Source organism: Colobus angolensis, unplaced genomic scaffold (assembly GCF_000951035.1).
Source record: "Colobus angolensis palliatus isolate OR3802 unplaced genomic scaffold, Cang.pa_1.0 Scaffold181, whole genome shotgun sequence".
Classification (NCBI taxonomy): Eukaryota; Metazoa; Chordata; class Mammalia; order Primates; family Cercopithecidae; genus Colobus; species Colobus angolensis.
This window is the reverse complement of record NW_012114944.1, coordinates 2,370,073-2,383,347: the sequence shown is the minus strand read 5'-3', so window position 1 is coordinate 2,383,347 and position 13,275 is coordinate 2,370,073. Positions and strand designations below refer to the sequence as shown.

Genomic DNA, 13,275 nt, shown 5'->3' with positions numbered 1-13,275 from the left:
TGGAGGGCTTGATCAGAGAGGAGCAGCAGACAAGGTGCCCCCCTCACCCCACCACTCCGTGGAATGGCAGCTGACCAGGGAGGCAGAGAGCGTGCGTCTGTGTGTGTTGTATTTCCTTCATTTCTTACTGGTCCTTTTTCTATGGATATAAACACATTTCTTTGATATTATATTTTAGAAAAATAGAATCCCTTTGTAAGTACTGTTTTGAGACCTGATTTTGTCAATTGCTGAGATGCCAAAAAGGATTTTGTTTTAATGAATAAATAGACACCTTAACTTCTTTCACTGGCTGTTAGTATGTCTCCTCAGCTAACTCACTCTGCTCTGGAGCTGGCCTTGCCGGGTTAGAGGTGCCATAGGCCTCTGGCTGGAGTTCCTCTTCCGCAATTCTGGTGTGGCCTGAGCCATATTTGTTTGCACAAAGGGGGAGATTGGTTTTAGAGGCAGTCAGGAAGGGCATCACTGAAGGTGGCTTGCTTCTCTGTGTGTAGGGTTGTGAGCAAGCCTGGGTTTCCAGCATCCCAGCTGCAGGGTGATGAAATGGGCACACCATGGTGTTCTGATTTACCACTAGCCAGTCATGAGGGACTATGGCCTGGTCCACATGGACTTGCCCCTGAGGCCTTCATTGGTATCATGGGGTGCATGAGCCCATCCATTACTGGCACAACAGCTCTGGGCCCTCCTTGAAGCTGCCAGGCTGATGTTGCAGGCCTTTGCAGGGTGTAAAGAGGCCCATAGGGTCCCCATTTGGTTTTGTCCATGTGCTTCCTCAGGGAGGTGCCTGCTTAGTCCTGGGACAGGGCCCTAGACCAGGAGAAAATGATACTTGGGCTTTGGGAGGGGAGGCAGGCTGCACTAGGGAGGGTGGCTTCTGGGGACTCCTGTGATTCTGTGCAGTCTCCGATGCATTTGCAAAGCCGTTATTTGCTTCAAACCGTGGGTGGGAGATGGGACATGAGATCCAGGTTAGGAGCCAAGCAGATGGGAGCCCTGCACAGTACCATTGCTTCAGCTGGGTAAACGTACCAAAAGAGACCTCTTGGCTCAGCTCCATCCCTCTCCAGGAGGTGCCCCCTGCCGTGGGCAGCAGATGCTGTCAAGACCCCACCCTGTCTTTTCTGCCTCCCCAGTCTGGCCTCCAGCTGACTCCTCCACAGCTCTGTGCCCGAGGGCTTTTCTAGAACATAGGAATGGGAATAGGTGCTCTGCCTACACCAGGAGCTCCCAGGAGTTGGTGCCTGAGCCCCAGCTCCCTCACTCTTGGTAAGGTAATTCTGAGGGGTGGGTTGTGCATGGCTTCCCAGAGTTTACTCTATCAGATCAAGCTCCAGTTGCCCAGCGTGGGTAGCTGGCTTAGTAACCCAGCTTTCCTGATACCCTTCTCAGGTCCATTTTCCCTGTCCCTGGTAAGTGTCTCCTCCCAGATCAACCACTTGCAATTGAGTGCCTGCTTCAAGGTCTGTGTCTGGGTTCCCCAGACTAAGAGGCATGGCCTGTGGCCTCTAGAGGATAAGAGCAGCATCTTTTCTGTGTTCTCTAGTGCCCTTGCCTCTGCCAGCGTAATGTGCCAGCACTGTGTATCCCTTGGTTCATTGACTCAGCTTCTCCCGCACCGCAGAAGGAAGATGTTTTCCCAGGGGAAGTGAGAGGGCTCAGGCTTAGAGAAGGTAGAGCTCCATAGCTGGTGAGAAACCTGAAAGCGTTGGAGCTCAGGGCCCAGAATCCACCACCGTGGAGGCCTCGCCCTGCCCTGCCCCTGGTTTCAGCCCAGCACACCTTGCTGGGGCCTTGCTGTACACTAGGTGCTATATTGTAATAAAAAGGAAACAGAGCTTCAGAACCTGCCTTCCCGGTGGAGTGGAAGCAGACAGGCCTACACATAGCTGCAATTCAGGGCAGGGTGGGAAGGGCCCTTCACCCAGGCATTTGCTCCCCCTGCCTAGCACATGCCAGCCCGCCTTGGGGAGGTGAACTGAGTAATGCCTATCTCCCCTGGGAACCTGGAAGCAATGCAAGAGCAGGGGGAGGAGGCCATTGCCTGGCACGTGGAGGAACGAGGTGATTGGACTGAACAGCAATGTGCACAATCACAGACCAGCTTGACATCGCAAAGCCCTAGCCACAGTAACTTTCCTGTACATTAGAAAGCTCCGAGTACATGTGAGAAACAGGCCTGTGAGGTGCAGGGATGGTTTCTCAGCCTAGATGATGGCACAGGAGAAAGAGTTCATCAAGACTTGGTTGCTGGACGATACAGCATTATTTTAAAAAATGAATCAGCATTTATGGAGCACCTGGTGTTAAGCGGAATATAATTGGAAGCCCTCAGACATGGGGCTGGTAATTGTGGCTGATGGTGCGTATCCTCAATAAAGAGAGAGTGACTCTTGGGGAGAGCAGCTGTTTAGTGCTACTTGTGCCTTAAAGGGGCCTGGCCGAGCCTTTTAGCTCCCTGTGGGAAATGTGCATGAGTCATCCTAATGGGCCCCATTCAGGGAGAAATGATCCTTCACTTGGTGCAGGTTCCTGCGCCTCTGCAGCTGATCATTAAAACGCACTGTGCTCACCCCGATCTCATGCTCTTCCAGGTCTGGGCTCTTTCTCTCCTTTAACCTCGGCTTCGAGCACAGGAAGCACACACAAGAGAGAGGGTGCACTTGGTGACTCCCGGGCCTTGGCTGGGGCACGGACGCCTGACTTTGAAAAGTACCACGTTGCACAGGAAAGGCCTTTGGCTCACAGGCGCTGCTGTTTTGCTTTTACATACCTTTCCTGTGAGCACACTGGAAGTTATTCTTACTGTACAGAGCCTTACGTTACCGTGAGAAAGCCTCGCGGGCATTCCTGATCCTTCTTGGGAAGGCAGTGGGGGACCAACAGGCTGTGCCTGTGAGAAGCAGAAAAATGCCTCGAATTACACTGTCTAAAGCAAGTTTGAGAGGCACGCTATAAATACGTAGTTCAACAGATGACATAGGTCCTCTCATGGTTGGAATTTGGTGGGAGTCTGCTTCTGTCACCCGCTCAGGAGTGTTCTGCTGTGTCACTTGTTACTTGGAGCCTCTGGTGGCTCCTCATCAACATGGGGAGGGGGATAGTCTGGATTTCTGATGTCCAGATGACCCTGGGCAAGACCCAGACTCTGCAGGCTGGCTGGTGTGTTGAGCTGATGATGATCACACCTGACATCGAGCACTTGCTGTGTGCCAGCCCTGTTCCGAATACACCATGTGCTTTAGCTCAGGTAGGCCTTGCCCCATCGTCATTCCGCAGATGAGGAAGCTGAGGACAGAGAGCTAAATGATTTGTGGAACCATCTGGCATCCATGACCCTGAGCTTAACTAGTACCTTCCCCTTACCCTTCCAGCCTTCAGCTCTGAAGGAGAAGAAAATCTTGCTCTTATTCTTCGTGACCAGGGCTGGTCTGAGAGCATTTTCTAGACAGTGACCTCAGGCCCCTAGAGGAGCACTATGCACCCTAGAGCGGGAAGCCTGGGAGGAAGGACTGTCTGGCAACGTGGACAGAGGTTGATGGAGTCTGCAGGAGAGCTGAGCAGAGCCAAGTAGGAATTCAGGGGAGAATGAGGGGCAGCTCAGTCAGTGGTTCCACGGGGACCCAGCCTGGCCCAGAGCCCACCTCCCACAGAGAGCTGTCCACAGCAATGGGTGCTTGGCCCTTGTAAGGGGAGGTAGGGGGATTCTTCTGTGAGGGAGTTGTGATGGATATACTCTGAAATTTTTAAAGATGATTTTAAGAGGAAAGTTAGCGGTATAGGCATTGAAGAAATTGTGTGGACCTGGGAGTTCGGAAGCATGGGTTGGGTTACCTGTTCCTGGCATTAACCTTACTAAGTTCATCCCCGCTCAGGGCCTTCTGTCCCCAGTGGATAAATGGTTTTCAGACTGTGCTTGGTGTCCCTTTCTTCAGTGGTGCATGTTGGGATTCTGTGTAAGATTGTCGTTGCAGAAATCATGTACACACAAGAGTTTGAGATCTAGTAGAATAGATCATCCCCCAGGGATCCTTTCAGTAGTGGCTGCAGACCCTTCCCTGGGTGTTTTGTCCTCAGGAGGGATGTGCTGGATTTTCTATCCATAGTCCCTGGCTGAAAGCACTTAAGAAATTCTAGGATTGAGGTATTTCTGAGTTCAAAATAGAACCTCCCACTACTTGAGGGATGCTGAAAAGCCTATCTCTACCACTTGAGGTTCTGGGGTAAACAGAGGGTGGAGCCAGACTCTGTTCTCAGCAGCTTCCTACCCAGGACCCATAGCTCACTCTGAGGGGGTGAAGCTGGAAGACAGTGGGCTGTGTGTGTGTATGACGGAGAGAGAGAGAGAGAGGGGAGAGAGAGAGACCGAGCAAGCAGGCTTGAGAGGAGCTGACAGAGGCTGGAATTTGGAATGTGTTTTTCCTAACAAGTTAGAGCCTGCAGGTGTCTAGGCAAGCAGTTGTGGCCGTGGGAGGGACAGGACTGGAAAGACCAGTGGTGACCACTTTAACCCCCCACACTCCCAGCCTCCTGACATGTGGGACAGGTCACTGTCAGGTCTGTAAAGGAGTGTTTAGTACAGAACATCTTAGGTCAGTACAAAAATGGGTAATGGCTGCAGGGAGACGTATTTCAGCTCAGTGTAGGGAAGACCACTTTAGTGGTGATGGCTGTCCCAGAGGACTGTGTTGCCACATCATGAGCTCCCTGCCCCTGGAGGTATGTGGGCGGAGCAAATGGCAGGGGCCTTCACGATGCAAGAGGGGGCTTAGAACTTTGAGGCAAGCCAGATCTTAGAAGGTAGAAAGCGAACCAGTTCTAAGTGGAGTGGAAAAGCAACCTCCCCACCGTCTGATTTCCAGCAGTTGCAGCTGAGTGCATGAATGTAGCTAATTAATCTCCTTACCATGTCAGCAATGATTTATTGGCATGCCTATAAGGAGGTTGGTCTATGATGATTGTCAAAGCCGAGGACACGAAGAGGCGAGCAGTAGGTGCTTGTGTGTGTGCCTGCATGGAGTGTCCCCGTATCTCTGAGTGGTGTAACAACCTGGTGCTGTGGACCCCTCAGGGCCCTGGATGCTGGCCGTAGGCAAGGATCACACTGCTATCTCCCAGCACACAGGCAGAAGTGCCCTGAGAGTTGCAAGGTGCCCCAACTTTTGCCAGGTGCCCCAACTAGGGCATGAATCTTACCTAAAGCATGAAAGGGGGGGAAAAAAGAGCATTCACAAATATTTTCCTTTTCGTGGTTGAGAAATAGGACAGCTGTTGCCATGCATAATTGTGGCCATTTTCCCTAGTAATCACTGGGGCTTCGGTGGGGGTTTCTTTTCTCGTCTTTGTCTTGTCTTCCCTACCAGATTTTCATCTTCTCGTGGGCAGAGACCCTGCCTCAAGGTGCTTTTGCCCCTCACCATACTTGCCTTCGTCCTGGAGGTGCCACCTGCTGTGTAACAAGGACATGACCTTTTCTTTATAAATTACTGACACATCCTTGAATCATCTGATTATTTGCTCCTTACAACGTTTATGTGAAGCTGAGAACGCAAACCACCCTGCTCCACTTCATAGGTGACCTGCCAAAACTCAGAGAAAACAGGTTGCCCGGAGTTACCCAGCAAGGGTGTAGCAGAGCCAGTTCCAGAGTTTCACTCGCCTGGACTGTCCCTGCCTGGTCACATCCTTTCTGCACTGCCACCTGCCTTTCTGTGTATTTACATAGCCTTAGGCAGCTGCTGCTGCCCAGCTGCCACTGGTCAGCCTTGGGGCTTTGGAAATGCTGCCTGCCTCGGCCATGGTGGGGGTTCTGCAAACAGCCACCCACTTAGCAAGTCCTTAAAGCCAGGGTTCTGCTTGGGGCAGCTCAGACCTCTATGTCCAAGTTGAGTCTGGGCTCTGCACTGTATGTGCACTAGAAAGATACTGAGTGTGGCAACCAGTCAGCTGACCTTTCCCCCAAAACAGAAGCCCATCTTAGAGCCTCTGGTTGGACACCCCAAGCAGCAGGAACTGCCTTTCCCAGGCAGCGTGTTCCTTTATTGGCTGTCAGTGTCCTTCCTGAATCACCTGGCTTGTCTCTGTATGGCTTCTGGGTCTGCACAGAACATCTGTCCACTGTCTCTGAGCAGACTCATCATTATTTGAAGCCCTCTCCAGACCCCCAAATCTCTGTTTCTTTAATGTCATCTTTGTTGGCATGGCAACAGAGCCTCCATCCTGTGGACATCAGGCCCACCAGGGCCTGTGTTATGGTGGGGGGTCCCAAAGGAGGACTGGGACTTTAGGCCTCGGAGGGGAGACAGAGGCACTTCTGCTGCTGCTGCTGCCTCATGTCCCCAACTTCAAGGAGCCCTCCTGATCCCCAGAGCTGGGGAGAGGGCCAGGGCTCCTGGCAAGCCAAGACAAAGAGCCCCAGGCCATCATTCTCTCACAGTGACCCCCACACAGCCAATGACAGGTCTGTGTCAAACACCACACCGCATTTTTAGCCAGGTGAATAATGAGTGTTGAATTACGATGCAGTCAGCACATCATGTCTGCGCACCTGCCGCCTTGCTAAGGCAAAGGAGAGAGTGTCTTATTTGCACTGTTCCTTACTGTGGCTCTAGGCAGGGGGGCTTGCTTCATGACCTTCCTGTGATGTGCCCAACAACACTCTGTGGGTATATGTAATGTGATGAGGGGAGGCACAACTTCATCAATGATCACATTCTCTAAGAGATTAGTGGCCCCCAAACTGTTAAGGAAATTAATGTACAGTCTTAAAGGTGAATCATTGAGAAAATGGTCTGGGAACATTGAGAACATTCTCAAGTGCATTCATATGCGGTTTGCTTTGGAGTAGAGCAAAAGTCATGGGCCTGGCAAGAATCAGGGGCCTTGTGGGGTGCTGCCCCCTCACTTTCCAGGGAGAGGAGAGCAGCACAGAGACCCTTCGGCCAGCAAGACACTCTCCTTTGCCTTAGCAAAGTGGTGGGTGCGCAGACGCGACGTGCTGACTGCATCGTAATTCAACACTCATTATTCAGCTGGCTAAAAATGTGATGTGATTTGTGACACAGGCCTGTGCTGTCCCACAGACAGCAGGGCACTTAAGGGTGACCATGGGGCAATAGGGACAATGTGGGCCACCCAATCCTGGAAGATGGCAGCCTGCCTGCCTCTCTCACCATTCTTTTTTTTTTCTTCTTCTTTTGAGATAGAGTCTTGCTGTGTCACCCAGGCTGGAGTGCAGTGGCATGATCTCAGCTCACTGCAACCTCCGCCTCCCGGGTTTAAGCAATTCTTCTGCCTCAGCTTCCCAAGTAACTGGGACTGCAGGCATGTGTCACCATGCCCAGCTAATTTTTGTATTTGTTTGTAGAGGTGGGGTTTCACTATATGCTGGCCAGGCTTGCTCTCGAACTCCTGACCTCAGGTTATGTGCCCACCTCAACCTCCCAGAGTGCTGGGACTACAGATGTGAGCCACCATGCCTGGCCTCGTCATTCTTTTTTTTTTTTTTTTGAGACAGAGTTTCGCTCTTACTGCCCAGGCTGGAGTGCAGTGGCGCGATCTCAGCTCGCCACACCTCTACCTCCCGGGTTCAAGTGATTCTTCTGCCTCAGCCTCCCAAGTAGCTAGGATTACAGGCATGCACCACCAGGCCCAGCTAATTTTTTTGTATTTTTAGGAGAGACGGGGTTTCTCCATGTTGGTCAGCTGGTCTCGAACTCCTGACCTCAGGTGATCTGCCCGCCTTGGCCTCCCAAAATGCTGGGATTACAGGTGTGAGCCACCACGCCCGGCCATGCCTCATCATTCTTTTTAGCAGGTTTGAACAATTTCAGCAGAGATTCCCTTTGCATTTCTGCAGTGGCTCCTCTTGGCAGTGCCACCAGCCCTTCCTGGAGCCAGGTGATCTTCCTGGAGCGAGTTTGCTGAGAGTAAAGTGGCCTTGGCCTGAAAGCTGCTGTGGGTTTCAAACAGAGAGCCTTGCCTTGCACACCCTCAGGGCTAGGATCCCTGTTGGGCCACCCTCTCACCCCCTCCCTTTCGGGGTGGTGGCAGGGCAGAAGTCTTTTTGTTTTGTTTTGTTTATTTAAATTTTTATTTCCATAGGTTATTGGGGAACAGATGATGTTTGGTTACATGACTAAGTTCTTTAGTGGTGATTTGTGAGATTTTGGTAGCCCTCTCCCCCTGCACAGGCCGAATTGCTCAGTCTGGAGCCAGCCCACATGATTCCAGAGAGGTTGCCATTTCCTCCACGTCTTAGATCCTGGAGATGGCACCTTGGGTCCTCTCTTTCTCCAGTTGACCCCCAGGGAAGAAAGCAAAAGAGCTGCAGTTAGCACAAACTTCTTGCTTCACTTCAATGAACAGAACTGAGCAATACCTGGGAAAAGTGAAATTCCAGAGTAATATCTGGAGGCTTGCCTCTAGACTGGTGGGGAAGGGTGCTGGCTCTAGCTTATTGTTTCCCAAGCTTTCCTGATAAGGATCACCTGGCTTGCTTGTTAAAATACAGATTATTGGGGCTAGGAATCTGTTTCCTTAACAAGCGTTCCAAGCCATTCTTGTCTTCAGGCAAGTTTGGGAAACTGTCTGTCTACTGTACCAAAAATAGCCTGTGGAAGAGGAGTGCTTTTAAGCAAGTTTAGTTTTGCATATAGTACATGAATAGGTTCTCCTTGTTTGAAAATATTTTAACATTACAGAGAAGTAGGTCTCTTTTGACTTCCCCTAAGCACCCCATTCCAAGTCCTTCCCTCCTCCCCAAAGAGGGGTCAGTTTGGAGCGTGCATCTCCCAGACCCTTTCTTTAACTTAATAGAGATACAGGTTTCTGTTTTGTTTTTCATAAGTAGGTATCATGTTGTAGTTATTCTATAGCTTGCTTACTTTCCATTCAGAGCTATGTCATGGAGTGCTATGCCAGCTCACACAGAGCAACTGCCTTTTTTTTTTTTTTCAGCCTGCTGCATAATGTTACATTGTATGAAAATAGCACAGTGTATTTAGCAGTTCCCCTATTGATGGATGTAGTAGTTTTGGGTCGTTTCTCATTATTACTTCAGGCAGCATCCTTGCCCATGGACCCTTGTGCACATTTGGGAATAAATACTGAGAAGTAAAATTGCTGGGTCAAGCTAGGTGCATTTGGGGATTTTAATGGATTCTGCCCAAAGTTACCCTTGTAAGTGTCTCCACCAAAGTATATTTCCCCTGAAAGCATGTGGAGAGGACCTAATTCTGCTCACAAGTGCAGCTGTCCCACAAAAGCAACTAAAAACTCTCACCAGTCCATAGGGAAGTGTGACCAAAGGGCAACACCCACCTTCCTCTAGTCCTTTCCTTTGGGGATGAACAGCTGCAGACTACTTCCTATCACAAAGTGACGTTCCTAAGATAAAAACACAGGGGCCCCAGCAGTGTGTGCGTTCCAGAGAGGAGGCATGGAGAGGCCATCCCCAGGCCACTGCTGGTTTGCTAGGTGACTATGACAATGCCCTGCCCTCTGGGCTGCAGTGGGCCCTGTGGAAAACAAGGGGAGACTAGATCAGGTCTCCAGGAGGACAAAGTTATGGAAGCCCTTCAGGGGCTTTGGGCTGACCTGGGGTCTGTAGTTTTGTCTGAAAGCAAGAAAGATGCTTGCCTGGGGTTTAGCACTCTTCCCAAGAGGCCAAGCAAACAAAAGAAGATGTGGCTCACTGGCTAAGCAGTCGCACTCTGCAGCCTTTTTTTCTGCTACTGCTCAGCTCTGCCTCTGTGGCTGCCAGGTCTCTGCCAACCTGAGACTAAAATCAAAGGAAAGCTTCTTGTGGACCCAGGTGGCCTGACCCGCAGAGGAGTCCCGGCTGGCTGCCTTTTGGTTGAATTGTTCAGTTACATATATAGGAGTTGTCCGCTAACTGGGAAGTTTTTAAAGCAAAGCAAAAGCAATCCCATCAGAAATCCAACCCCACATCTGGAGAAAACTCATTCCCTTTCTTTTAGCTCAAAAAAGCAGCACCCTTCACACAAACCTTCTGCCGGGCCATCTGAACTGGTGGTGAGCCCCAGGCAGCGTGGACAGTGGTCACACTGCCCAGTCCTGGTGGCTGGGGCCCGTGGTACTTCACAGGGCACTCTGGTTGACTGCCTGCTCAACTCTCCGAACACCTGGTTGAATTTTTATTCCCAAAACTAGGACATGATTTTGTGAAAGGTCAGACAGTTCAGTGTAGTGTTTGCCAGGTTTCAGGTTGCTCAAACCTCAAATTTCTTTCCCTCCACCAACCTCACTTTGAAGTTCAAAAGCAAATTGATTAAATATACATTTTAGGAACTTTCCGATTTGCTTCTTAAACTAACAGAATTCTAGACTTTTTTTTTTTAATGGAAAGATTTTCAACTGTCAGCAGGTATAACTGGAACCATATGTCAGCAGAGACCAGGGGCTTTTCCTGGTTTTAGGATTTGTACATTCTTATTGAAACGGAAGTAAGTGGAGCAGGCAGCTCCGGCTCCGTGACAGCCTGAGCTCAGATCTCATTTTCATTAGAAAATATAGGTAGTACTTGCTGAATCACAGGCCTTCCAGAACTCCTGTCCCAGGGCAAACAAAGATTTGGTTTATATCCTGCAAACCTCTATGTTTGCAAATTACAGAGCACTTCTGAGAGCTGGAAGGGCGATTTCTAGATTACTATGGAGACTGCAACCCACCTGCCCCTCCCACCCCACCAGCAAATCCCCCCAAATGATTTTGTTTTCCAGAGGAAATATTTTTTCCCTTCCTTATTGCAGAATAGATGGAGCATGTTCATGTTGAAGAGAGACAGTGAGGAAGACTAGGACAAGAGAAATGAAATTAGATGTCATCCACAGCAGCTACATCATTTTCTCCATTTGGATGTCTGGCCCCTTGAACTCTGAGACACAAAACCCTGCACCTGACCAGCGTCTGAACTGTTCTGTTTGACAGCAGTTTACATGTATAATTTTCTCTCTAATGTATTCTGCAAATGGTAGAGTAGAAATAGCAAATAAAAAACATTGCAAGGCCTAGCTCTCTCCCACCCCTTCTTTCCCTGGCCTGGTGTCATTTGAGCTCAGTGAGTCTCAAGAAAGGCTGCCATTACAATGTCAGCATCTGGAAGCCACCCCCACTGGGTTCCCCCTGGGACTCAGAGACTGAGCCGCAGCCACGGAGAAAGCGGTGGAGCGGGGGCAGTGGGAGCCATAGATGCTCCAGTGCTGGGCGCTCTGGGCTCTGGTCTTCACTGATGACCTTCTCTTGTTTGGGGAGCAGTGACCGCTGTGTGCTAAACCTCCTGTTGGCCTCCAGCCACTTGCCAGGGACAGAGCTGCCGCCTGCTGTCCCTTCTTGGGCATCACATTCCTGGCAGCTGGTGGTCACTCACTCACCCTGCCAGGACGGCTTCCACAAGCTGCCATTTACCAGGCAGACAAAGGGGGATTTTCCCTTCCCCTGAGTTTGCAGGCCCCTCAAATGCCTTACATTCCAGGAGCTGAGAGAGAGAGCAGGCTCCTGTGGTTTCTAATTAAACCCACAATTTAAATAACAATTCATGTAACCCCAAGGGTTGAGAGGAACGCTAACCTACCCCCTCCCAAGAGAAGCAGCTGGTGGCACTGGCTGAGGAGCTGAAGGCTTGGCCTTTGCCAGATATGTGACCAAAGAGGGCAAGAGGGAAGTCCCAGGGCAAGTTTGTGATGAAGCGGGGCTAAGTAGGAGGGACGTGGATTTGGTGGGTTCTGTGCCCGTCCTAAAGGTTAAGAAGTAAAAAGGGAGGAACACTTGCCATGTTTAATTGGAGCCTCCAATCATGAATTTTTGCTCTTCTCCAGGGAAAAAGTGGATCGGTGGTCTCTGAAGTGTTAGAATCCCAGATACTAAGGTTCTCATGGGAGTCCCCCCCACCGCCAGGTGACTCACTCTTTGTCTGTGAGTTGTAGAATTTTTCTCTGGGGAGAAGAGGCAGGGGCTGTGTTCTGGAATACAGACAAGCGGGGAGCTCAGACAGGACCCTGGGAGGTGGAAGATCTGGCCAAGCCTCTGCTCACACTAGACCTCAGTTTACCCATGTGTTGTCGAGCGGTCTTTGGGTCTGTTGCTTTCAGTGTCCTTTCTAGCCCTGGCTGTCTGTCGATGCTTGAGCTGCTTTTGTGTTTTTATTTGGCCTGTCTGTGGCCACAGTGAGCTTTGTAGTACGTTGATCTCACCAGATTGTTGTCTGATGACCCAAGGCGTGGTTGTGTTCCAGGTCTGGGGAAATGGAACGCCGAGCCAATTATCTCTAGACAAACTCTCTGTGCCTCAGCCAGCACCAGGGGCTTGTCAGCGTTTCTAGGCTTTCTGTGATCTTGTTTCCAACTTTTCCTCCACTTCCATTGCATTAAACCAAGCAACTCACATTCCCTGAGGATGCCCTCCAGGTTCTCACCTCCGTGCTTAGTGTGCATTTCAGATGCCCTTCTGTTCTCACGTCACTGTGCCCAGAGCCGGCCAGACATGCACGAGCCCAGAGGGCTCTTCCTCGCAGTGGAACCCTGCCAGTGTGGGTCCCATTCCTTACCCCTGTGAGACGTGGAGCTCCCTGAGTCCAGGCACCGGCTTTGGTTCCTGCCTCCCCTGCCTCTCCTTGCTCATCTAGCTGAGGCCTAAAGCATAGCTGTGAAGAGACGTGAAACAAAGAAGCCAAAGGTGGACTCACACCTGCCGTCTTCCTCCCTGCAGGTGACCATAGCCGATGACTACTCAGATCCCTTTGATGCCAAGAATGATCTCAAGAGCAAAGCAGGAAAGGGGGAGAGTGCTGGCTACATGGAGCCCTATGAGGCACAGAGGATCATGACAGGTAAGCGGAGCTGAAGCACAGGGGCTTATGGCTGGGGTCAGGGGGTAGAAAGGGAGTGAGGGCACTGCTGGGTGGTCCCCAGCCAGCCTCAGTGGGGGCATGGTGTGTGCTTTCAAGCTGGTAGGTGGGGGCAATGCTGTATTAAATCTTCCCCACAGTTGACCTGCTTATGTTTCACCTATATTAGGAAAAAAACTGGCAGGGCACCATGATAGTCCAAATACAAGGATATCACATACAGTTAACCAGAGGTAGGGCCAAGAAATAATTGGGGAGAAGAGGGAGAAAAAGTAGTTCTATCAGAAATTTCTGAGTGAAGAAAGGTAGCTTTTGAGACATAAAACATTACTTGGAGCTTCCTAGTAGGCAGGGCAAAAAGGGAAGCAGGCTGGGTCACCTGGCTTTCATTGCTTAGTAGAAGAGAACTG

The 13,275-nt window shown here is 50.6% G+C and overlaps 1 protein-coding gene across 1 annotated transcript in view; it reads left to right on the top strand.

The window, feature by feature from the left end:
* The window catches only part of SHB (Src homology 2 domain containing adaptor protein B), a gene marked incomplete at its 5' end in the record, with an annotated part of 145,342 nt that overhangs the window by 38,803 nt on the left and 93,264 nt on the right, over positions 1-13,275 (top strand). The window contains one exon of the mRNA XM_011939522.1: positions 12,727-12,847. Coding sequence (XP_011794912.1) covers positions 12,727-12,847 — 121 coding nt within the window. The remainder of the gene's footprint in view (positions 1-12,726; positions 12,848-13,275) is intronic.